Source organism: Equus przewalskii, chromosome 8 (assembly GCF_037783145.1).
Source record: "Equus przewalskii isolate Varuska chromosome 8, EquPr2, whole genome shotgun sequence".
Classification (NCBI taxonomy): domain Eukaryota; kingdom Metazoa; phylum Chordata; class Mammalia; order Perissodactyla; family Equidae; genus Equus; species Equus przewalskii.
The window spans coordinates 67,241,472-67,267,986 of NC_091838.1; the positions used below are offsets into that span (position 1 = coordinate 67,241,472).

General features: G+C 46.1%; 1 protein-coding gene across 3 annotated transcripts; it reads right to left on the reverse strand.

Annotated features, from left to right (window-relative positions):
* Nucleotides 1-3,618: 3,618 nt before the first annotated feature.
* Nucleotides 3,619-21,033, reverse strand: C8H8orf76 (chromosome 8 C8orf76 homolog). Of its 3 annotated transcripts, none has more exons than XM_070631994.1 (6): nucleotides 20,838-21,033; nucleotides 18,114-18,209; nucleotides 17,225-17,368; nucleotides 13,171-13,628; nucleotides 9,184-9,316; nucleotides 3,619-3,961 (listed from the first exon to the last, which is right to left on the reverse strand). In XM_070631994.1, exons 1-6 carry the CDS (start codon nucleotides 20,952-20,954, stop codon nucleotides 3,764-3,766), a joined length of 1,146 nt encoding a protein of 381 aa, XP_070488095.1. In that variant the 5' UTR covers nucleotides 20,955-21,033; the 3' UTR covers nucleotides 3,619-3,763. The 3 variants fall into 3 exon arrangements, with proteins under 3 accessions (XP_070488095.1, XP_070488096.1, XP_070488098.1); XM_070631995.1 differs by having other exon boundaries at nucleotides 17,225-17,365; nucleotides 20,838-21,013; XM_070631997.1 differs by lacking the exon at nucleotides 18,114-18,209 and having other exon boundaries at nucleotides 20,838-21,002.
* Between the last annotated feature and the right edge of the window lie 5,482 nt (nucleotides 21,034-26,515).

Consider the following 26,515-nt stretch of genomic DNA (forward strand, 5'->3'; position numbering starts at 1 on the left):
AACACAGTCCGCACAGGTGAGCAGGGGCACTTTGGCGCTGGCATGGAGCTCTGTAGGGACGGGCCCACAGGCTGCTGGCTCACCAGACTCCAGGGCTGCCTCTGCAAGGGCCTGGGGGCCCCAGGAAGCCAGCAAGGAGCAGAGGTCATGGCAAGTCCAGGAAGCCGAGCTCTGCCATCAAGGGGCAAAGCACAGACAGAGTCCTAGAACTTATCATGGAGCAAGGAGGATTCATACTATGAATATTCAGTTATATTTCCATTAAGCACTTTGTTTCTTTTTTTTTTTTTTTTTTGAGGGAGATTAACCCTGAGCTAACATCTGCCGCCAATCCTCCTCTTTTTGCTGAGGAAGACTGGCCCTGAGCTAACATTGGTACCCATGTTCCTCTACTTCATATGTGGGACACCTGCCACAGCATGGCTTGCCAAGCGGTGCATAGGTCTGCACCCAGGATCTGAACGGGTGAACTCCAGGCCGCTGAAGTGGAACGTTCAAACTTAACCACTGCACCACGGGGCCGGGCCCTACGTTAAGCACTTTGAAAAAAAAGTACAGGCACTATGAAAACATTTAAAGGGGGACCTGAGCAAGCGTGGGATCAGGAACATCTGGTCTGACAGTGACGTTTGAGCTTAGAGCTGCAGGAAGGGGACGTTTGTGGCAGGGTTGGGAGAATGCAGGGGAGAATGTTCCAAGTAGAGGTAACCCGATGGGCAACAGGCTTGGGCAGGAAGATGCTGGAATGGCCAAAGGACTTGAGAAAAAACCAGAGTGAGCTGGGGTGGAGGGGGCTCAGCCAGACCACACAGGGCCTCAGAGGCCTCGTGGATTTGGGAAACCTCTGAAGGGATCTGAGAACTAGCTTTATTTTTATAAGATCTCTTTGGCTATAGTCTGAAGATTGTGGGGATGTAGGCGTGTGAAGGACAAAGGGCCCCCACCAGCTCAAATAGCGGACGTGGATTCCGCCTCGGCAGAAAACGTTGAGGACAGGCCTTTTGAGTCACAAGAGGCCGGAACTGCCCTTGGGTCCCATCTCACACTCCTACAGTGCGGACAGTCACCTCTGCGGGTCACATCAGCTCACCTCCTGCATGATTCATTCACTGAGAGGAGGGTGGGGTGGCTAAGGAGGCAGGCCTGAGATTTTTCCTCAGCATAATCACCGTCAGTTAATAAGCTTCGCCATCTGTGCTGGATGATGGAGATGACTTTTGTGTGATGCAACCCAGAGGGGCCCAGTCTTCCCGGGCGCCCTCTCCCGCCCTGCATTACAGCCGAGGCATCAGAGTGCAGGAGGCGGGGTTCTCACAGGTACAGACATGCCGCTGCCAGGAAGGCGAGGCTGGGCCGAGTGATGGGAGAGCAGGTTCCAGAAGAACACTCAGCCAGTTCAGGATTGTGTAGACGGTGAGTCTGGGAGGAAAGCCAGAGGGCTAAAAGGTCAAAGCATGGGCGAAGTTACAGGGGGCTAGGATGGAGACGGGAAGCCAAGAGAAGCTAGAGGAGAAAAGGGCATTTCAGGGAGGCTAGACCAATGGAAGGAGGGGGTTTTAGGTACAGAAAGAAAAACAGGCAGCGTGCTCGGTCAGAACTTCAGGGTATTCACCTTTTGCGAAAACGAAATAAGATGCTAGCCAATTAATTCAGCAATTCTTTCTTTTTGGTGAGGAAGATGCCCCTGAGCTAACATCTGTTGCCAATCTTCCTTTTTTTTTTTCCCTCCCCAAAGCTCCAGTACATAGTTGTATATCCTAGCTGTATGTCCTTCTACTTCTTCTATGTGGGGTGCCGCCACAGCATGGCTTGATGAGCGGTGCTAGGTCCTGGCCGGGGATCCAGACCCACAAACCCCAGGCCAAGGAAGCAGAGTGCATGAACTTAACCACTACACACCTGGCTGGGCCTAATTCAGCAATTCTTTTCAACAAATATTTAGTGAGATGCCAGGTATTCTGCCCTGGGGATACAAACATGAACCAGACAGTCCTAGTCCCCGATTTTACAATATTTAAAGTCTATCATGGAAAACAAACAGGCGATTACGATACTGAGCATTAAGGGCCGATATGGGAGTGAGAGAGGTGAAGGGGCCCAAGAGGGAAACTTTCCACCACGTGGGGAATGGAGACTCCTGGGAAGCGAACACAAAGTCCAGACCTGAAAGCTGAAAGTGAATTAGCTGTGCGATGGGGTCGGGGGAGGTTCCAGACTCAGCTGCCTGTGCAGAAGCCTGATGGTGACATTTAAAGGCAGGGAGCAGGGAAAGACGAAGTCATGCGGAGCCAATGGCTCCACCGTGAAGGGCTTGGCAAACCCCGTTTCAGTTTGGGATCTACGCTGAGGGCCATCCACACCAGACCATAAACTCCATGATAACCCGTGTCTCCACGGCAACCGCACAGCACTCATCACAGAACAGGAGCTCCCTAAGCGATGGTTCACGACTCAGTGAACGGAAGGAGGGCAATGGGGAGCTGTTGCGGTGTTTCCATGCTTTTCAATGGTTCCTAAAAATTGAACTATTAATCATACCAAGTCTTCTGCTTCCCATTAGAGACAAATGACTAAACTTGTGATTGCTCATCATGCGCTCACTCATACTAAAAGAGGAGTCAAAATACAAACAAAATCAGACCTTTGTCTGCGTGGGGATGGCCTGGGAAGGCTGCAGCGAGCAGGTGGAGCGGAAGGGAAATCCTGGTGACTGAGCCTTCTTGCCCGGGGCTGGAATTCTCCTTCCGCTGCTGAGAAAAATAGAAAGCTGCGTGGGGCAACACTGGATGAAGTTTTTGGTTTATTATTGACTTCCGTCTCTCAAAGGGAGCTCTCCCATCCCAGATAATTCAAGTAAGGTGATGGCCCTTCGTCTTTGAAGATGCGGTTACAGACTGTGATTATAACTTGTGTGGCTGAAAGGATGGGAAAGTCACCCTGGGAGACAGTGCTCCACGGGTCTCTTGTGTTTTTGTACATCTTGTGAGCAACGCGCTAGCTGCCCTTCGCTCCAGACGATCTTTCCGACGACGTGTGCATAGCAAACAGCCTTCAAAAAGAGACAGCGTCCTCCTCTGGAGCTGAGGGCGAACACACTTAGCGCCCACTACAGAAGACTGAGTTCCCTGAGCTCAGGCTTCCTCTCCTACGAGGCAACCAGCACGTGTGACTCAGCGGTTTGAGCCCGTGTGCGTTACCCGCTTGGGATTTGGAAGGAAGAAGTGATACAAACAGGCTCATGGTGTAGCTGGTGGGATGAGAAACGGGCTTGCTGGGCCATGAGTACTGAAGGCCCCTGCAGTATCCACGGACGGGCAGGCTACCGTGCTGACAGGTAAAACCTCAGCGCCTTCTCAGACCTTGACACACCCTTCCTAGAAATGCTTTACTGTTACATTTCGACATTCTTGCTCATTCCTGATGAATCTACCTAAACAACGCGGATACTTACACTGCTGCCTACAATACAGTAACTGTTTTTAAAAGACTACAGAATCTAAAAGCCTCTTTTATACACTTTCCCAACATATCTTCTAAAGGGGTAGTAGGCACAAGATAAACAAATGACAAAAATCTTAAGAGAAAACAAAAAAATCAAGAAACTGAACACAGTAGAAATAATCTGGGAGAGAAGCCATTTTTATAAAACATAAATAGTCACTTTTAATTCACTATCTTCCATGATTAGCAGTGGATTCTGTCTGAAGTAAACAAGGACAATTAATACAGTGCAAGATGTCTTGTGTTGTTTTTAAAGAGCCCACTAAGCCAAGATTTGTATCTCTGTATGGAACTGATTTTCAAAGGCATGCAAGTGGTCTCTTATCTTCCTGAACCACTTGTCTTCAAATTCTTCTGAAGATGCGATCACCAAGGCACTCAGGGCTGCTGGGCCAACGCACTTCACCTCGGTGCAAACCTCGTCTTTTAGTTTTTCTGGGATAATATCTTCTCCCATAACCTGCAGTGGGAGGAAAAAAAACACCGGTCCCAATAAAAGGGGCAGCAGACGTGGAACAGAAGGCTATGCCATGCATCAAGTGGAAATAAAGGATTTCACACAAAAGCAGAAATGCTTCAGCAGCCGGGGGACAACTCCGACAATGCCAACGTATTGAAAAGATGTCTGTTCCGAGGAAGCGATCCAGGGACCACGTAGGGAAATCGTCCTGCATTTCTGCTCGCATCTCTCCCTGAGGGAGAAGTCACTGCAGTTCTCAGGGGGCAGCAGGACCCTCTGCCTCCAGGGAGGGCCGAGTCAGCCTTCCGAGGTCAAAGAGATCCTCTGTTGGCCGAGCGCAACTGCAAGTGATTCCGCCCCCTTGTAAGATGACTGCAAAGCAGAGCTTGCACAGAGGACAACTGCTGCTGGGGGAGGGGTGCAGATTCTCTCCCTTAAAAGTTCTCCAAAGGCTTCTGGAGAACTGTCAAAGGCAGCGAACAGGCCAGGAGCAAGTAGCAGGGGCCCCCCTCCGGACCCAGAGAGACAATCCCTCTAGAAACGTCACCACAGCACGCTCAGGGCCTTACGGGCAGCTTGCCCTCTGAAGGCACAATACTGCTCCCTACTGGCCAGAAGCAGGCCCAGACAGACTCTGTGTCAGTTTTTCTTTGATAAGACACCCACACAGGTAAGTCGTAGAAAGTTTGCACCTGAACACGCTAAGTCATCAGCCCACCTTTGCTAAGGACAGTGACCTAAAATTAAGTCCCCAAACACTGCCTACTGTGTGGCACGGAAGGCTAGGGAGCCATCTGGCAGAGATGTTGTACAGGGAATATAAGTCACTTAGATTTGGACAAAATGATCTCTAAGTTTCCTGCAAACCTGAGAGCCACTGTGTTCACGAGCACTCCAGTTATCACGGGTTAGCCGCACTCCCAAAGAACAGTCCCCACTGGCTTCACGTCTTCAAAGACTACGTATTGTTTGAGGCGAGAGCGGACGACGTCATAGCTTAACCAGGCAACCGTCAGCATTTATTAAAGCAGGGTATTTTCATCAATTCTAAGACAATTTTTGTTTTCGTATTTTAACATTTCTGAAACCAAGATGTATCTTATAACCACTGGCATGTCATAGTATAAATGGCATCTTATTTTTCTCTTAGTGGTATATCAAATAATGATGTGTCTTACCACGGATGACTTCTTGGACTCAATAAAATGTAGTATTTTAAAATCTGGGATATAACACTAAAAGTGGTTTTTTTTTAAATTAAAAAAAGAGAGAACTGAATAATAGTAATATCCAAACAATGGAATATTCCAAAAAGAGGGATCAGCAAGTACATCATTCACAGGTGTCAAAAAATCTGCAAAAATATTTGGCCATATAAAAATTTTAAACTTCTATATACCAAAAAATATGAACTTCAAAAAATACTGCAACATATAAAAAGGTTAGGAAGCCTCATATAAAGAGAGAGCACTCTTAAAAATTAATAAGAAAGGGGCTGGCCCCGTGGCCGAGTGGTTAAGTTGCGTGCTCCGCTGCAGGCGGCCCAGTGTTTCGTTGGTTGGAATCCTGGGCGCGGACATGGCACTCAAACCACGCTGAGGCGGCATCCCACATGCCACAACTAGAAGGACCCACAACAAAGAATATACAACTATGTACCAGGGGGCTTTGGGGAGAAAAAGGAAAAAGTAAAATCTTTAAAAAGAAAATTAATAAGAAAAACAGAAACATACAAATAGAATATAGAAGAAAAAGCATGACTAGGTATTTTACAATATATAAATGGCCAATAAATGTAAGAAAAAAATGTTCATCTTAATAGTAATCAAATAAATATTAATACTAAAAAATGCTATTTTTACTAATCAAATTGCAGGTTTCAAAAAGTAATAAAATTAACTAGATCAATATAAAATTGTTTTTATAGGTCAAAATGACTGAATATTGACAATTTCACATGGTTCAACCTAACACCTAGGACTGGGGAAGAAAAGTCAGTATTCTCATGCACTGCTGGAGGATATGGAAATTGAACCAACCTTTCTGAATGACAATTTGGAAATGTGCTGCACGTCTTTAAAATGTTCATATACTTTAACCCAGTGATTCTAATTCTAGTAATCTATTCTAAAAGGGACAAATACACACATTGATTTTTTTTTTTTTGGCAGACCTATTAAAATAGTACTGAATGTTTGTTAAATGTTTAATACAAAGGACTTAAGTAAATAAACAGTAACTCATCCAAAGCTATAATTGGACTACTATCCAGACATTAAAAATTAGGTACTCAAATAATATTTAAGAATATAGGGTCACAATCATGTCACCACATTAGGTAAAAATAAAAAGTAGAAAACGGAATGTACGGTTTGGCAGTTCCTCAGAAGGTTAAACACAGAATTACCACATAATCCAGCAATTCCCTTCCTAGGAATGTACCCAAGAGAACTGAAATCAGGAGCTCAGACAGACACTTGTGTGCCAGTGTCTGCAGCGGCCTCATGCACAACAGCCAAAAGGTGGAAACAACACAAGTGTCCGTCAACAGATGGATGGATAAACAAAACGTGGTGTATATATATGTATATACAATGGCATATTATTCAGCCATACAAAGGAATGAAGTTCTGATACATGCTACAATATGGATGGACCTTGAAAACACGCTAAGTGAAATAAGCCAGACATAAAAGGACAAATATTGTATGATTCCACCACTTGAAACATCTAAAATAGGCAAATTCATAGACACAGAAAGTAGACTAGAGGTTACCAGGGGTTGGGAGGAGGCGGGAATGGAAATTATTGCTTAATAGGTTACAGAGTTTCTGTTTGGGGTGATGAAAAAATTTTGGAATAGACAGTGGTGATGGTTGCACAACATAGTGAATATAATTAAAGTCATTGAACTGCACAATAAACTGATTAAGATGGCAAATTTTATGTTTTATATATTTTTTATCACAAAAGAAAGCAGGGGAATGGGAACTGTTAGAGAATAAAAGAGATGTAAGAGATAAACGAACCAAACAGTATGTGGACCTTACATGGATCCTAATTCAAATAACTACGAAAAGAAAAAAAAAAATGTCTGCAATCAAAGAATGTTGAAGGATATAGGGTCATGCTCACGTCACAACGTTAAGTAAAATTAACAGAGCACAAAATGAAACGTACATTAGAATCCTAATGAGGGCCCAGATGTTTGCCTTCTTCAAAAAGCTCAGGGGTATTTCACATGCATTGTCCAGGTGGAGAACTAGCACTCCAGTCAGTCCAGAGGTACTGAGCATCTCGAAGGGTATGAAGATGTTTAAGACACCTTTAAGGATGTCTTACTCATAAGGATACTCTCACTTATAAGGAACCTAAATCTAGTTGAAAAGATATGACATATTCCTGTATTTTTTTTTTAGGGCCCCAAGAGTTATCTAGTCGAGCAATCACTCTATCTGAGCTCAGAGGAGAGAAAAATTGCTGCAGACCAGGACATTCAGGAAAGCTCCCCAGAGGGTGTGGGACTTCAGCTGGGTCTCTGAGGATGGAAATAGTCAGTAGGTGGAGATGGGAAAACCCATGACAAGTTTGTTAGACACAGGCAGATTCGTCTAGCGGAAGCAAAAGATTTGTGTAAGGAATTACCAGGTCATAAGTTTGGAGTCACCCTCTGGAAGGCCTTACACATCCTATCGAGGCACGTAAACTAGACCTGACCTCAGAGGTAATGGGGACACATTTTAGTCTTTAAGCAAGTGGGTAAGATGGTCAAAGCAATGTTTTAAGATGAACCGAGTAGCAATGTTCAAGGTAGATCTGAGGGGAGGAAGCAAGGAGAGACAAGCCAGGAGGTCCCTGCAAGAGTTAAACACAGGGTGAAGGAGTCGGGTGCTGGCAGTGGGAGAGAAATGAAGGGTGGACCTGAAGGAAGGGTGGGCTTGGTGCCTGGCTGGAGGTGAGACCGGAGAGGGAGAAGCCCACAGCCAGAGAGGTTCTGGGTGTGGATAATAGAAGAATGACAGAGAGGGCCAATGGAAGCAACGAAGAGATGGTTCTCTCCAGCTCCTCTCTTCCTCCTCTCAACACGTCCTCACTGCCGGCCACGAAAGGTTCCACACTACGTGAGGCACTGACGAAAGACTGACTGACGAGAAGTGTTTTGAGTAGTTCCATTTTAGACATTTTGTACTTGCAGTGACAGCAGAATAATCAACAATCATCTCAAATTAATCACTCAGTAGGTAATTAATCTGAGATGTGACACCAGTGTGCCAGAGGCGGGACTAGAGACACAGACTGGAGGATAATCAATGACTAAGGAGGCTCCGGGAAGTCAGGAGAGACAGACAGGGTACCTGGGCTCAGGGGAAAGAGCCCCCAGAAGGGGAAAGGCCGAAAAAGGCTCAGAGGATAAGAGAGGAGAGCATGGTCCCGGCACAGGGAAGAGTCCAAATGAGGGCTTGGCTTGGGGAAGGAATAAAGGAGCCTGGCAATCAGAGACACGCAGTAGGTATTTCTTGGAAGAATGATGGTAGGATGTTCATGGATAGAGAGTTGTTCTCATGGGAAAAGTACCTGAACTGTCAAGTTTCACCTGTAGTTACTAAAAGGAACTGGCGTGAATAATTTCAACACCTAATCTCCAAATGCCATCTTAAGAATTTTGACAGCATATTTTTCATAAAGGTAATAAAGGTTAAAAAAAGAAATTGACATTTGCATTTCCCTGCAATCATCGAAGTAGTAACAGGGTGGAGCAGAAAGACAATGGACTGTAGCTGGATGGGGTCCAGTCTAGCTCTGCCACTCAAAATCTGACCTCAGGCAAGTCACGACCTGTCGGAGCCTCCCTCCCAGCTCTACCCATCCCACGGGCCGCTAGGAGGATGCATGGAGGACAAGACAGACAGCAGTGCTGCCCAAACACCAACATTCATTCATTCCTCTATTTGACACTCAAAAGACAATTACTGGGCATTACGCTGCGCAAGCCGGCGGGGACCAAGCAGCATCCACAAGTAAGTGAAGCACAGCCCTGCCTTCGAGCGTGCAGCCCGAGAAAGATGCTGAAGAGGCCGCTTTCGGGGATTAAGTGGTCAAAAGGCACGTGAAGGAGGGAGACAGACGTCCTAACTTACTAGATGAGATTTGGCCCTGTTTTATAAAACGTGGTATCGGAGCCAGGAAAAATATCTCTCATGCCCCGTTTCACATCAACTCACCTCAGCTATCAGCAGCAAAGCGTCTTCTTTGAAGCTGAACCCTTTCACTTTATCTTCAATTTCCTGCTGAGTCCTCAAGTTCCTCTCCAAAGCAAACGAGGCTTGCTGAGCCTGGGCGAGCTGCAGCAGGAGCCTGGAAGACAGGAAGTCCCTGTGTGCAGGTGCCCATCCGGGGCAGCGGTGGGGACACGCCCCCCCCATGCAGCGCAGGCATCCAGCTGGACGGGGGCCCTCGAGGCTAAGAGGAGAGGCTCACCCTCGTTTGGATCCTAAAGCTTCTCATGAACAAGCTGCGCAACTCTACGTTGGAGAGTCATCTTTCCTAAAATGCACAGACCAAAGCTTCTCAAAGAAACCTTTAGAGCCAAACCTCAGAAGGGCTTCCTGCATGGTCAAGTGATCGAAAGGGCAAGTAACATGGAGTGAAAAGAACCAGCCTCCCCATCGAAGGCTCCGACCCCGGAAGTGCTCCTTTGAAGCCAGTGTTCTACGAACCTTCCATCTCCCTGAACCCACAGCAAACTGAGCTCAAGGACCAATCAGACTCTCTGGCACACCACAGCCACCCAAACAGGCCCAGATCTTTGCCGACCCTCCGATGACCACTTGGCAATCGCCTTACTGCTAACTTTCCCACCATCCTGATCATAACCTGGTCTCCTCTTTCCTCCTCCCTTCTGTCCTCCTCACATGGCTCCTTCTCTTGCTTTTTAAAATATTGAACATGTAGATTTTTCCAATTTCCCTCAGGCCTCGCTGGTCCCTATTGCTGTGCCCAGAAGCACTCAGCTCTCCTGCTCACTCACCTCGTGTCTTGGGGAATGTCCCACACACTACTCTAGACCTTGGAGATATTGGTGAGCAAAACTGACAGGTCCCTGCTTCAAGGAATGCAAGGAGAGAGGTGGCAAATAAGTAATTTCAGGTGGTGATGAATGCTAGGAAAAAAACCCAAGACAAGGCAGATGAAGTGTCTACCTCAGATGGGGCAAGGAAGGCAGGCTTTTCTGAGACCACTCAAGCCAAGACCTAACTGAGGAGGAGCCAGCCACAGGAATATGTGGGGGAGAGGGTTCCCCAAGGGGGAAGGGGGCCCCGACACAAGAACTAGCTTGAAGTGTCTGAAAATCACAAAAAGGTCACTGTGGCTGGAACTTGGCCAGGGAGGAAAAACTGGAGTGAATGAGGAGAGAGAGAGAGGCAGGGCCAACTCACATCAGCCCTGCAGGCCACGGAAAGAAACGGGCAGGTTACATCAGTGCAGTGGGAAGCCACTGGAGAGGGTGCTGGAGACACGACCTGATTGACACGGGCTCTGTCTCCATGGCCCACCCGGCCTCAGGAAGCCAGGTGCACACACATGACTCCTTCTAGGTACCTGCTTGCCCCCTCCTGCTCCTGAAATTACTTGAGAATACAGCTTATACCAGCTCCTGGCACTTCATGTTCATTCACTCCTCAACGCTCTGCCATCTGCCTGTCACCCCGTCACTACTGAAACTGCCTCTCACAGGTCACAAATGACCTCCCAGCTCTCAAATCCTCTTCTCAGGGTCGATCCTGACTTCTCACCACCACCTGACTGCTGAGCTCTTTCCTGAATCTCCTTCCTCTCTAGCCCCCTTCTACTGAGCTCAACTCCCATTTCCCAGTGAAAAGCTCCAGCTGGACGTCCTGGATGTCCAGGTGCCTGAATCTCAGCACACCTAAAAACCTAAAGTCATTACTTCCACCTAAATCTTGTCCTGTCTCAGGGAAAGGCACCACCACCCACACACCCACGGTAGACTCTTCCAGAGTCCCTGACTCCTCTGTCCTCCCCTCCCACCCCGTCCTTCCCACACACTCAGCTGGTTCACCAAGTCCTGTCTATTCCATCCTCAGTGACATCCCTTCCTCTTTTATTACCACTGCACTGTCCTGGGTCAGGTCCTCAGCACCATCCCCCGATACTCCACAGCCCCTTCACTGGTGGCCCTGCCTCCACGCTCCTTCTGCCACCTCCTCCCAGCCACCAGATCGCCCTCTGGAATCACGGGTCTCGTCACATCATTTCAACATTTACAACCTACCAACACTCTTAAGGCCTTCCACTTAACGTCTTGTACCAATAAAAACAAAACCCATGGAAGTACGACGTTCACCAAATGCTTACTGTAGACCGCGCGCTACGGTAAGTGCGTCAGACACTTTAATTCTCACGACCCCACGAAGCAGACATTCTCCCCATTTCTCCAGCTTGTCAAGATGAGGAAACTGGAGATCAGAGAATTTAAGTGGTAATGGGCACAGGTCAGACAGCTGGCAAGGGGAGGAGTCCAGACTCATTCACTCAATAACAACAATTTACTAGGTTCCTTAAAACGGGATCTGACTCCAAAGTCCTGCCTCCCGCTAACTGTGCGGGCCCAGCCTCCTGGTCGTCCACCGCCTCCCTCTCGAGCTCCCCGCACCAATGCTGCTCTCATCACACCAGACTACGTGACAACACTGTGCTACACCGGCCCTTCCACCCTTTGCGCTGTGCTTTTCTTTACCTGCCACGCCTCCCCTCAGCTCAGGAGCTCCATTGCATGCAGTCAGCACGGTATCCTGGAAAGAACACAGGCTCCGGAGGCAAAGACTCGTGTCCAGCTCCTGGCAGCACTGCGTAGCTGCATCGCTTTGGGCACGGCTGTAAATCAGTTTCCCGGTCTATACAGTGGGATCCCAACATCTACCCCCGAGGGCAGTGAGGATTGAAAGGAAACAGCGTACACCAAGCCTCGAGCACACATTTATCCACACAGTGACGAAGGTTCCAGAACATCCAGCAGAAGCACCACCCCGTCTCTAACGGCTTCCTTCTTCCTGCCACACTGAATAGCTCCCACGTGCTGGTCCCCACAGAGTTCCGCACACGCTACTGATGCTGTTTAGCACCCGTGCGGCCAGTCACTGACTATACGCGTATTTTCCTCAATACAGTGTGTAGTATAAGGAAAGAGACTCTTTCTTTAAGGATCTTTATGATCCCAGCACCCAGTAGGCACCTGACACACTGTTGCCATTCAATGTACTTCTGAATTAAATTGACATTGTCAACACTAAATAAACATCTGCGGAATCAAGTTTAAAATCCGCCAAATAGATACCACTTCTCAGTAAGCCTTACTGTTAATCAATATTTCTTGAATTCTCCAGAGTCAAAAAAAAAAAAACCCCTCAACTCTATGTTTTTTGGTATTGTTAGAGACCTAACGGAGTCCGTTCCTCTCACAAATTACAGAATTGGTCCAGTGTACTCTCCCCTTTCCTTTCAACTCTCATACTCTACGGATTCAAAGTATGTGGAGTCCCTAAACCACGGGAATTCTCTGTAGAATGCATTAAACATTGATTGTTCACATTATTAATAGTGATTCAAACACAAGAGCAGTTTCTTATTCAGTAGATTTCTGCGGAACATACAAGCGAAAAATTCCTTGTTTAGAATACCTCTTCCCCTTTTGTCAGCATTTTATACATTTAATTTTCTTTTCCTAATTTTAATGTTTTCCCATTTTAACATTTTATATTGAGTCATGATACAAGTTGCATTCTTGAGCAAATATAGTTTTGTTTCTAAATCTTACATACGAAAAGGACACATTCAAAGGATTTGCTCTAGAGCATAGGAAAACTCTGAAAAACATAAACCACGTATCCAGCCTAGAACTGTTTTTGTTTTGTTTTGTGAGGAAGATTGGCCCTGACCTAACATCTGTGCCAATCTTCCTCTATTTAGTATGTGGGTCGCCACCACAGCATGGCTGATGAGTGGTGCATAGGTCCGAGCCCAGGATCTGAACCCACCAACCCCAAGCTGCTGAAGTGGAGTGCATGAACTTAGCCACTATACCACCCGGGTGGCCCTTAGCCTAGAACTTTTTAAAGCTTAAAATTAGAACAATAAAACCTTTACTCCAAGCTTAGGACCACATGTTTTTTGATCCCTTCTTCATTTACCTGGTTCGTATAAAAGAAGCACATGCTTTCATCTGATTCTCTAGCAACACTGCTTCTCTCTTTTCTGCCGTACAGATTTGAACATTTTTAAGAGCTTTCTCTTTCTTCTGGTTATCACTGCTGCTTGCTTCCATGGGAAACAAAGAGTTCTCAGGCAACGTGTCAGGGAAACACAAAAGACGGTGTTTTCCCCAGTGTGGAAAGGAGGATTTGATAGTTTTATCACTTGAGGTGAAATTGTTCTGCTTCTGAGATGACGCACACGAAGCTGAAAGAGCTGGCCCCAGATTCAAGTAAGCCTCTGCCAATTTGCCCCAGTTCCAAGGATTAAAAGGATGCAAAGAAATCAGTTTCTGTAGGCAGAAAATTGTTTTCTCCAAGTTCTGCAAACTTGAACAAATAGCAAACTGGAGGTAGAGCACGGTGGTTAAATGGTCTGTGTTAGTTGCTTTATTTTCCTGAGGAGAAAAAAAGAACAATGAAAACTTTAAACTGCAGAATGTTTTCCACACAAAAATAGAGATGCCTAAAAACCCAAGTTGTGTATGTTATAAATTAAAAGTATCTTTCAGTAGCTACAGAAGTAGAGTGAACTAAATATTTTTCAACAGATCTCAGTTTGCAGCCAGAAACCTAGAGAAATATATACAACTTAGCAAAATAATCACCAGTCATCCCCAAAATCCCAACGTCATAACAATAACATAATTCATGTGACAGTGGCCTTACAAAAACACTATGTCAGTGATTTTCCATTTTTATTACAATCTTTATTGTCTTGAGTCAGATATCTAAAAGACCCATGGCCAACTTTTTTATACCCTGGGCTAATGGTTCCATTTTAATATTCCAGGCTTTCTAAAATTCCAATTGGTAATTTCCTTGAGGATTCAAAAGGCTCTATTTCCAAATTGTTCTTGGCTTAGACATCTTACCCAGGATAGCCCTGAAGCTCTCCGTGTTTCACGATGCATCATAATTGAACCCAAATGCCTTCCCTGGTAACTATTAGGCCAATTACTTTTGACCAGAGGGGGCCACTTGGTTTCCTTCTGATGAGAAAATCCTTTTCAAGTCCCTTTAACCAAAGCCACCGCCTCTTGCCTAACTTGCCGTATGGCGACAGCCCTGGGGGCTGGGGAAAACAAGCCCTCTTTTGCTAAGTTAAAGTCTGCGGAGAGCAGATGGCAGACTAAAATTACCTTTCAGTTGATTTGAAGTCTAAGGAAAACCTGGCCTACCAGTTTCCAGACCAAGCTCCCACACAGAACGAGACGGAGCAAGAAATACAAGCAAAACCACCCAGGATGCAGCCCGAAGAAACTGGCAGACCGGCGAGTGGAAGTTTGGGGAGGATCGTAAATATTCATATATTGAGAGAATAAAGCTCCACGCAACTACTTGGTCATCCTGTCCCTTCCCAGCGACAGAGCTTATCCGGTCTTATTATTACCAGTGTTTAGTCTTCTGTCCTCCCCAAGAGAGCCTTAAGCTCCAACAGCTTCTGCTGAACGCTGATTCCCTTTACAGAGCACAGCACCTCGGACACAACAGACGTTTTTTTTTAACAACTGCTGAGTGACATGTCTTCGCGCCTTTATTTACAATAAGGAGAGCAACAGGTACAGACGACCTGTCACAAACGCTCCCTTTCTTCGACACGAGTCTGCAGTGCTTCAGACTGCTGAAAACCACGTCCACGGTGAGAAAGCAAGCGTGTGCTGAGGCTGAGGTCGTCACATCCAAACCATGATTTGGAGGCGAGGGTTTCAATGGCATAACCAGTAAATAACTCTCTGGAAATTAAATTGTTTAAATGAGTTTGCGTGATTTTTTCCAGAATATCACACCTCCTTCTGTGTTGTGATGATGGTGACAACAGTTAACATTTACTGAGTGCTTACCATGTGCCAGGTACTATTCTAAGTGCTTTACTCATTTAACCCTCATGACGAATCTTAAAAATAGATTCTATTATTATCCCCATTTTATAGATGGGGCAACTGAGACACAACAGAGAAGTTATCTAACTGGCCTGACGTCACACAGCTAGTAAGCAGCACAGCTACAGTCAGTCACACCAGAAGTCACAGAATAAGGCGTACTTCAGATGCACTGACGCACGGTGGCTGCCTTAGGATTCTCCCACTAGACACGAGACGAGCAATGCATGTGCAGGGGATGGATATGGCTTATCCGTCTCCTCAGCACTGAACCCAGAACCGGGCACATGGCAGGACTGAAATAAATGTCTGTCGAGTGCGTGAATGAAAACGAGTCCTTTACTCTCAGAAAGCAGTTTCCTTATCACGGTTTATCACATGAGCATAGGAGTCGCTATAAGATGTTTAAATTATTTAAGAAATACGTTCTATTACAAATTTTACCCAAAATTCACTAAGAAGAGGGGTGAATAAATTTCAACAGAAGTTGTGAGCATAACATGTTCGTATCCTGACGGCCACTCCAGAACCAGGTGTCTTGTTTCGTTCAATGCTGTATACTGACCTGTCACCCTACAGAACGTGAGGGGACAATAACCACTGGGACAAAAAACAGAAATGAGCCAGAGCTAATAACAGGAGAGGAGGGTCTGTAAGTAGGGGAGAAATTTAAAAAACAAAACAAAAATGTTATCTGGAACCCAAAACCCAGGTACGAGGAAATGAGAAAACCACGCAAACAGGCAGGGTCCACTGAGACCACGTGCAGAGACCCACAGAAAGGGGTGAGGCCCACTGGCCCACACTGTTCGTTTCCTTCCTGTCTCCCCGACGGGGTGCCCAGAAGCCCGACGCACAGTTCTCAAAGTCCCGACAAGCGAGTGGAAGGTCTTCTGACTGGTCCCTCCCCCCACCTGGAGCCCATCCCCGGCTCTGGAGACCTGACGTCTGCCGACCGGCAACAGCTCTTTCTCTGAGCCACTGAAAGAGACACTTAGCAAGCGAGAAGGAACCACAGAGAGAGCAGAACAGTAACGAAGGACGGAACGGATGTCTAGAAAAAGGTGCCAAAAGAGCCCAAGTTGCTGTTTGCAGACCAGGGGGACTGAGAAGGAACACTGTTAAATTGCACCGAGTTCACTGTTCACGCCATGTGCTTCCTTAACAAGGTAATTGTATCTTCCAGTTTAAGAATTAACCCACAGTTGGTAGAGGGGAGAAGAAAGAACAAGACACAGCTGTTTTCAGTGTTCTGAAGACAATTACCACCAAGGTTTCCTCTCACTGCAAGAGCATGAGGTCCTACGCAATGAACCCCTGGGCAAGCAAATTTCGGGATTTCTCTTAGATCAGGCGCGCGGGGGGGGGGGGGGGGGGGGGGGGAGGTAGGAGCCTCAACCGCAAGCATCCTTTAGGCTGACCTCTGGTTGACCAGACCCACGGGGTTCGAGGTCAGGCCTTGGCGCCTCATTAATTCCTTCTGAGGGAGAAAACTGGACATCTATAAACGAGAACTGGTCAACTTTGACCAATCCTCATATAAAATTTACACAGACAACCACAGAAGAAAACCATCAATGCCTTAACCTGAAAACAAAGACCAGTAGAATCCAGAATTGCAAAGAACTGCTTTTCTTTATCCTTTAAAAAGAAATCTTTAAATGCTATTTAAAAATAAAAAGGACTATGAAGCTTGGGTTAGAATGATATTTAGTCATTTTTTGGTAACTTTTTTTTCCTGTTTACAAAAGTAATACTTGTTCATTGTAGAAATTTTGGAAAATAAAAAAATGTAAAGAAAACAGATCACTGATAATCTTTCCACTCTGAGTATTTACACCTAACAAGAGAAAAACCTTTGCAAATGAGATTTTCAGGCAGTGAAGAATTCTGAGCATCACACAGGAAAAAATATTACAAGAAAATGACCACGTCTCAAGCCCCAAACTGCATCCTAATGAAGTTCTCACACCGCTGATAATCCTCTTCTGCTCACCCAAACCCACCGAGTTTGCTGCCTGCAGGAAGTTGTTTTTTGTTTTGTTTTTTAGAAAATGAACTATTCGACCATCCTAGGAAAGCAAATGAAAATAGGCAAGGAAGCCACTCACCAAGTCCGCAGCGATCTCCAGCGCTTCCACATGCCTTCCCAGGTGAACTAGACACCGAGCCCGGCCTTCCTGGACATCCCTTTTCACGGCAAAATTCGTGGATGGCAACTTTTCAGAGATACTGGAATACTCCTGCAGTGCCTTCTGGCAATTATTTGTTAAATAAAGGAAATAAAGAGAAGGGAAGAAAAGAAAGGTGGGTCACACAGAAGAGAAAAGGATTCAGTTACAGGGATGATTTTTTTCCCCAGGCCGACGGTAATGTTATAATAGACCCTACGATGAACTAAGGAAGACGAGTATTTCAGTCAGCACTATTTCTCTAAAAGGGAGAGATGAAATGGCTGGAGAATATAGCCACGACTATCACGGGAAACATCACACTCTAGGAGAAAGAGCATTCTGGAGCCAAATGGACCAGGGCTTGAATCCTGGTTTTGCTACTAACTTGCTGTGTAACCTTTTCATCAGCAAAATAACAAGAGGACTCTCGTGAAGATGAAATGAGATCTAGATGGAAAGCAAGCTGGCACCCAGTTATTAGTTTTTCCCTTTTCTTACATTTTGGAGTGCTTTCCTCCTGTGACACCAGGAGATAGCTGTGCTAGAGGCTCCCACATAATGAGGAGATGCAGAACGTGGGGAAACAGACCTACGAGGATCCCAAAAAGATCCCCATGTGGAGTTACAGGAAACAAAACATTCTATCGAGCCACGTAGAAAGGGACAGAAGCTAGGGATTCTAAGATTACAAACACTTACCACAAAAGATTAAACTTATCTTCCAAGACAACACCCTCCTCGCCTAGAATACTGTTATTTAAACGTGCTGTAACCGACAGAACAGGCGCCCATCGCGAGTAGCAGCCTGGGAAACGCTGAATTCTACCTGGTACTCTTGCCGTCTGTAGGCCAGGTCCCCTCTGAACTTCTGGACAGTTAGAGCTTCAACATCATCACTGCTCCCCGTTTCTTCGTAAAACCACTAGAAATTGTGAAAACAGCATATTACAGAGAATGAAGCTAGGCTTTCCCACCTCACCCTCACAAGCAACTTCTCATGTATGAGTGATTCAACCTCGAAAAAAACAAACCATACTTCTTCAGGATGAGACTCAGAGGAAAACATCTGACAAAGAAGAATGACAATTTTATCGATAGCCCAGTTTTGACTAAAATTATCACAAGTAATAAACACACAGTAGTATGAAACCTCTCAAGTAAAGAAGCAGAAAAGTCCATGGTTTCATCTATAGTGTTTTCAATATGGGGTGGTGGTGCCTGGGAACCTGCATTTAACTAGCACAGTTCACACTGGTATTTTAGACTGAGACAGGTGTTCTTGTGAAGATGTTCAGAGTGGATGGAACAGGGGTTGACAAGTCTTTACAGAAAGGACACAGGAAAGAATTCCCATTACAGTGCTATTATGAAAATGTTGTATAAGCCAAAACTGGAATCTAAGCAAAGATGAGACAGAACTTAAGGCTGATGGGGAGGCTCCGCAGCCTACTGCCAAAGACCTGCAGGAGAAAAGGCTGAAGATGAGCCCATATGGAATATTTTATGCGCTTTTCTACTGACTTAAACCCTATGGATAGAAAGGAAACCGAGACTGAGCTTTCTTGGCTATTGAGTAAAGAATAAGATGAGAAAACAGGTGTGACCAAAAGCACTCTGTGTCCCAGGTTTACCAGCTCCAAAGAAGGATCTCATCAGAGTAAAACACACTGAGGCTGAAGGAAATCTATCCTCAGTTAAATGCTATCAACTCAAACGTAAATGCATTTATGATGGTTCCAGCATCACGCTGAAATTGCTTGGTTCTGTTTCTAAGAGTCGCCTGGGTGCCACTGCCCCCGTCACCTTAGTACAACAGTTTCTCTCCTGAGCCTAACCCATCACAGTGGAGAGAGCTAGTCACTTGTTTTTCTGTTCTCCCTCAAGCACCGTGTAACTCAACAGCAGTCTACATGCAGAACCCATAACTTTCCTTTGCACTCGGCTGCGCTCCAGTCACACACTCTATGGGATTATTAGCTAGTCCCAACTTCTTGAACCATAACTGCATAATCGCAAACCTCCGTCCACTTTTCCTTATCCTACTGGGAAATGATCAAGCAAGACTGGCTTTCAAAAGATTCTTTTTCTTCTCCCATATAACCTGCAGGCGCACAAGAGTTCAGACAGGGGATGGCTTCAAAGACCCCTTTCTGATAAGAGGAAGGAGGGAGCAGCTGTGATCGGGGATGGGACTAGGAGGTGAAGTGCTGGATAAGGCCAACATCTGGTCCCACACAGAATCCGGGCAGGAAGGGACAACAGAAATCTTCTAACCCAGACTCCTGGTTTGACACTTAGGGAAACCAACATGACTTGAATGACGCCTCTTTGAGTTTATGAACAGTATCAAATACCAAAAAAATTCTAAAGACAAATGATTCTTGGATTTTACTTTTCAAGTATACAGCACATCACACCTGACAAAGTATCTCATTTTATTGTTACAATAACCCTGTGAGCCAGCAAATATTCTTTTTCCCAAATGACAAATAAGGAACTGACACCTTGAAAGGCAAGAGGTAAAGCCAGTGGTGAAATTCAAGGGTCCTGCCTGATAACCGCAGCTGTACCACATAACTTCCCCCCCATTCCCTGTTTTTTGTCGATATGATCAAGTACTAAACATAACTTTGGAAGACTGCATGTGGTAAGGAGGAAATGTAAGTGAAATAAAGTAAAAATACAATTCAGAAATTATTGAGCACCTGACATCTGTTAAGTACAATGGTTGTAAAGAAACACCAAACAATAAACATAAAGGAACCCAGTACAACGCCTGGAACAGGTAACTTTTTGATAAACAGTAGTTATTATTGGCAAGATAAAATTTACACACATAAAATAATACAAAGTAACACTCTACTAATTAAAAATACTCCGAGTTCCTATTATGAACAAAAACTGCTAGGCACTGTCAAGAACATAAAGTTAAGCACCCGTTCCCATAGGATCATTTAGCACTCAGATACAGACAAGTACTTTAATAGAAGCTCAAAGGGGAGAAAGGAGTCAAAGACAAAAACATTTGATTGGAAGAGGGAACCAGAGAAGGCTTCTTGGAGGAGGCAACATTTAAGATGCGCCCTGAGAAATGGATACAATTGAACGATTTTGACCGTCAGAGGAGGGTTAAGGCGCGCAGGCGGAATTCACAGGACAAGGGCAGGCCCGTGGGTGGGACGTCACCGTTTGGGGAGCAGACAACTCCGAGGTTTGACAAGTGGGCGGTGGCCGGATTTCTGGGGGTCCGGGCTGCAGAGTCGGAGAAGGCAGAGGGGAGTTACTGCGGATCTTCGAGCATCTCAGAGCAGGGTGTGAGACCAGCTGCCGTGAGGAGACCGGCCAGACGCCAGGTGCGCGCTCATCACCCGGTGGGGCTCGGGAGACGCCCGTTCCGCGTGGGGGAAGGGACGACGGGGATGCTGGGGGCGCAGAGGGTCAGCCCAGGGAGGCGGGGGGCGGGAGGGTCTGGGTTCAGCGGGAGGCGACATGTGCGTGGGGCGTCCCAAGCGCCCGGCTGGGAGCCATGGGGCGAGCCCGGCCCTCTCACCTGCGGCTCGCAGCACTTGGCGCGGTAGGGCGCGGGCGGTCCGGGCCGCCGCTCCCGCCTCTCTTCGAACACCGAGTCCTCGAACTCGCCGCCGGGCCACCAGCACCCGCTCTCCATCGCGCCCACGGCCGGAGCATCGAGAAGAGGTGGTGCCCAGAGCGGCGCCCACGTGCGGGCCGACACGGAAGAGGCAGGTCCGCCAGGGCCCAGAGCGCGGCATGCTGGGACTTGTAGTTTTTGGAGGGGCCTAACTGGGGCTGCAGGCGTGCAGTCGTTATTGAGCTGCGATTTTTATCTGACTCACAAACTTGTGAACCCGTGTTTGACTTCTCTGTTTGAGGAGATGGACAGAGCGATTCTTACGTGCACGCATCAAAATCACTGACCCCAGGGTAGCTGTTTAAAACTGGTAGGTACCATTTTTTCGCCACTGACGATATTCCTGGCACTGTATTAAGCACTTTTTTTGCATTATATATCCTCTCCTAACAAGTTATGAAAGGCACAGTGATTACTATTTTGCACAAGAAGATATTGGCGCTTAGGGAGGTTAAGTAGCTCGCTCAGGATCGATTATTACGTGGCTAAGAGCTGGGAAATAAAGAAATGAGTCCGTATTTCCCGTTTCTTCCGAGAAGAGACACCACCACCTATAAGAAAGGTGAGAGTAATTGACGCGGTTAGAAAGCAGAGGACCTGAGATTCACTGCAGGGCCCCATCAAGGACCATTCATTCTACCTGGAGAAAAACCCCAAATCCCAGGATTCTAAGGCTAGCATACTAGAATTCTTATACTTTCAAGATATTCTTTGAGACTGAATAATAGAAATTGTTGACAAAATACCGGCCAGTATTGCACAGCACAATATTACTGTGCCCTGCTACACGGCAGGTGATCCACGTGGAGGGTTTCCCTGGTTTTCCTCTTATTTCTCCTGACGCACCAGTTCTTCATCCACCATTTGTCTTCCAAGGTTCTTTCCTCAACCCAGTTTTCTGTTCCACAAACTCACCCTATGAAACGTAATCCACTCCCCAAGGTGTCGCAATCCGGCTCTCTGCTGATGACTCCCCCAGTCCAGAACCAGCCCATAGATCCAACAGGCCTGAGTGGAAGGCTCCACCAGGACAGCCTCCAGGCACTAGCTACTGATGAGTTCATCCAGGGAAGGACCATTAAAAAAAAAAAAAAAAAAAAAGCTTGTTCTCCCATCAGAGATGTAAATGTCCTTATTAGGAAAAATTTAGAAATTATAGAAAAATTAAAAATATATTTATATCCATAATATCATCACCCAGAAGGAATAGAGTCTAAAGAAGGTAGAGAAATTTGCCCTAATCCTAAAATGCCCTGTCCTAACAGAAAAGTCAATACAGCAGTGTCAAAGGGCATCAAGCACCGGATTTGTCTGGGTTCATGATCCTGGTTCAGGTATTCACTAGCCACGTGACCCGATTTGTGAAGTGGGCACTGAGTAAAATAATGTGTGTAAAGTGTCTGCCGGACGGCAAGTGAGTAATGCATGTTCATTCAAAATTCCCGTGCCAGGGCCAAAGTAAGAGCAAAGCAAAGGCAGGCAGGGAGAGTGTTTTCAGGTTTTTCTTTTTGAAGGCTGTTTGGTTTTAGAACTTCCATCCTCTCCTGTTCTGAGGCCTCCCAGGTCTAGCCTCCTCCTGGCCCAACAACTAACTGAGCTGGTTGGATATTCTGCTGAAATGGGTTGGAAGTCAGGGAAGGGCAGTTTATGGGTAAAAGAGAGTTCTCTGCCCTTTGCACTCAGGATTTCTGAGCTCGGGTCTCCAGCCTTTTTACTACTAAGAACGCTGTCAGTTATTTTTCCACAGAGTTGTGGAGGATTGATGTACACAATAAAGCTGTATTTGTTAACTAAAAATTTCTTCATTTTCCTTAAAAATAAAATTGAATCTAAGTCCTATCTAACAGCCAATCCAAGCTTCTCCCAGCCTGAACCTACCAGCATTGCCTCGCTGCGTGTTAGGATTCTAGCGGAAAGCAAAGAAGTAGCTGCTGCCGACCTTGGGCAGGCTGAGGAGGGGTGAAATGTGATTCATGTGGGGCCTCTGGCAATAATGACAACAGCTGAAAGACCCCTGTCGCTACTGAGGACCTGGGGTCTGCGATCTCAAGTTGTAAACCACTGCTTCAATTGATAGAGAGGCCCCGGGATAATACCATTTTAAAAGAGGCGAGTAAACCAATAAAAGAGAGAGAAGGGCACTTTTATCCACTTAGGAAAATATACCTTGTACACTTAGGAAATGCCTGGTGTTAGGTTATGTTAGGGAGTAAATGGGTATGCTGCAAATATCTAAAATTGTATGAGTGGTGATAAAAATAGATTTCTTTAGATTTTCTGTACAAATCTGATTTTTGATTAAGGGGTGTGACTGAGTTCCCCATGGCAAGGTAGCATCACCTCCTCCAGGCAGCCCTCCTTTCTTTTTCCTGTAATTCCACCATGCTTCTATCCATTGTGGCCTTTATCACACTGTGGACTGTTGGAGAGTAGAGATGGTGTCTTTTTTACTCTCATAGACTCAGCCCCTAGACTAGACCCCTAGGTCTTGACCCCAGAGCAGCTCAGTCAATGCCTGTTGAATGGACAGGAGATGGCAGAAGGAACAGACAGGAGCACTTCTTAGTTCTAAGTCACTTGTTCACGTCCCATCTAGGAGTGAGGGAGGGGAGGAACCTACATTTATCGAGCATCTGTTATTATGTACTAGGTTGTGCTATGGGCACCCTATTAACTTTCATTAATTCTCACACTCTCTCTCTCCCTGAGTTAGACATTATTATTCCCATTTTTACAGATGAGGAACAAAGATTTGAGAGGTAATTTGTGCAGGGTCCCAGGTCGTGAGGAGAAAAGGCCAGATTCAAAGTCAACTTTATCTGGCATCAAAATCTGTGTTATCAGCTCTCCTCCAAAAACAAGATGGCAGGGTTTCACGAAGACAGAACTGAATCTGCCACTGGCTGGCTCTGCCTGCCTCATATTCTGGAGCCTTGGGGACTTTCATTCCTTCCTCTGTGTGTCTCTGCAGAATGGCTTTCTCTGCCCTGCTTGTACACATCCCAAACATGGCCTCTGAAACCTGGGCAATTCAAGGACGCAGAAAAGAATGACTGACATTACTGTGTGTCCCAATTCCAGGTTATTGACCAAGAGACTCTATTGGGCCAGAGTCAGACCGGTCACCATTTGAGAGAGCTGCAGGTTCTGGTGGTCTGCCGGTGGCTCAGGAGGGACTGTGCTCTGGGAGGTGACGGGAAGCCAAGTAGACATACATGTGTAGTCTGCAGGATTTGCAGCCACTGTAGCAGGCAGAGCACTGGGATCTTTGCCTGGGCCTTGGCTGGGAGCCCCTGAGCCCAGAGTCTAGCCACTCCTGGTACATTACTCCACAGCCCTGGGGTGGCTGCCAGGGACAGGACGCTTCTCTTTATACCCAGAAATTGCAGTCCTTCATGCCCTTCCCAGTCTTGATTTCCCTCTTGATTTCTCTCTCTACCCCTCGAAGGTGCTCTGCTCTGGAACACCAAAATATCATCTTTGACCATTAAAGGTGGGAAGACTGGTTGTCTTCAGAGTTTCTGCCTTTTCCCAGAAATACAGACCTTCTGTGAGGCAAGAGGCAGCCAGATGAAGTTCGTGTCCAGCCCTCAAGGAAGGGTGTCTGAGGTTACTGCTTTCCTCCCTGGTCCAAGGGAGGTGTTAGGGGTGCTTTGAAAAAGCCTGACACCTTTCTAACCACACCCTCCATAGCTAGGCAATCAAAGCCATCTGCAACCTGTTGCCAAGCTCACTCATACAGTTTTATTATTTTTTTGGTGTTTCTGTTTTTACAACTTTATGGAGGTATAATTGACAAACAGTAAACTGCACACATTTAAAGTGATGAGTTTTGACATAGGTATGCACCTGTGAAAGCTTCCCCCATCAAGATGATGAACATGTCCATCGCTCTAAAAGTGTTAGCCCTCTCCCTCCGCCATCCCCTTAGCCAAATCCTGCTCTCGGCCAGGCTGGCCCTCTCTGGCATCGGCCTTCCATATTCTCCCCCGAGTCTTCCCTTCATCCTGCAACCTTCATTGCCCTTACCAGGTCCCGGCTCCGGTTCCTTTGTCAGAAAGGCCCCTCCCAGTGCCCTCCATCTGGCTGACTCCTCAGAAGCCTTTCCTGATCCCCCAGTCTGGGTTCACACAGTACCACATGCTTCTCTCTAACAAGGCACTTCTCGTCCCATACAGCTCTTGTCCATGCTCACTTTTTTTTGTCCCATGCTTGCTTGTCCATCACCCCCAGGAGACAGTGAGCTCATTCTGGCAGGGACTGGGTCATTCATCTCTGTCTAGCACCGAGCAGAGTGTCTGGCCCCCGGTGGGCCCTCACTCCAAGACTGTTGAATGGGTTAACCTTTAGTCTCTTTGCATATGAATCCTCTCCCCTCTACACTGTACACTCCTCTGGGGCAACACTGGGTACACAGTTTTTATTTATGCATTCTGTGCATAACCCATTGTATTACTGAGGGTCTACTCTGTGCCAGGTGCTAAGGATACACCACTCATGGGCCCTGCTCTTAAGGAGCCTATATTAAGGTGGGGAAGACAGATGATAAACAAGTAAGCAAGCAAAATATTTAATTACAGATTGTGGCAAAGTGCTAGGATAGAGAATAATAGAGCTTGGCAGCCTATAAAACCCCTTCCATAATGAAATCGCATCTTTCTCTCCTTTTTTAACCCAAGCAATTTTGCTCTGAGCTTCTCTGGATATTTGTAAATATTGCTTTTTCTCCTTGTCCATCTTTTTTGTTTCTCCTGAGCAAAGCATACCCTTCCATTACTGGCATGAGTTCCATCCCACTAATTTTCATGGGTATTTATCAACTTACATTAACATATTGAGTTCACTCATTTCTTATATCCTGTAAACTTTTTTTTTCTTTAAAGATTGGCACCTGAGCTAACATCTGTTGCCCATCGTTTTTTTTTCTTCTTCTTCTCCCCAAAGCCCCCCAGTACATAGTTGTATATTCTAGTTGTGAGTGTCTCTGGTCATGCTATGTGGGATGGCGCCTCAGCATGACCTGATGAGCGGTGCCATGTCCGCACCCAGGATCCAAACCAGTGAAACCCTGGGCTGCCAAAGCGGAGCGTGCAAACTTAACCACTCAACCACGGGCCAGCCCCTCTGTAAACTTTTATGGTAGTCCATTCATTGATTCAACTAAAATTTTTTTTTTTTTTAAAGATTGGCACCTGATCTAACAACTGTTGCAATCGTTTTTGTTTTTCTGCTTTTTCTCCCCAAATCCCCCCAGTACATAGCTGTATATTTTAGTTGTGGGTCCATCTAGTTGTGGCATGATTCAACTAAAATTTACTGACTATCTGCTATAAGGCAAGGGCTGTTTTCAGAGTGGAGGATACAGTGATAAATAAGACAAACAAGATCCTTGCTCTCATGGAACTTAAGTTCTAGTGGGAAAATAATAAACAAGTAAATAAATGAACAGGGTACTTTTCAACCATGGCAAGTGCTATAAAGAAAATGTGAAGGGTGATGTCTGAGGAAGAGACTACTTCAGGTAGGGAAGGTGCTTCTGAGAGGTGAGCTCTGAGCTGAGCCTGGAATGGAGGGAACGA

Coding starts and splice junctions, on each gene's coding strand:
- C8H8orf76 (XM_070631994.1), bottom strand. CDS start 20,954: ATGGAGAGCGGGTGCTGGTGGCCCGGCGGCGAGTTCGAGGACTCGGTG. Junction 18,210..20,837: donor CCAAGTGCTGCGAGCCGCAG/GTGAGAGGGCCG, acceptor CACAATTTCTAG/TGGTTTTACGAAGAAACGGG. Junction 17,369..18,113: donor ACAGACGGCAAGAGTACCAG/GTAGAATTCAGC, acceptor AATAATTGCCAG/AAGGCACTGCAGGAGTATTC.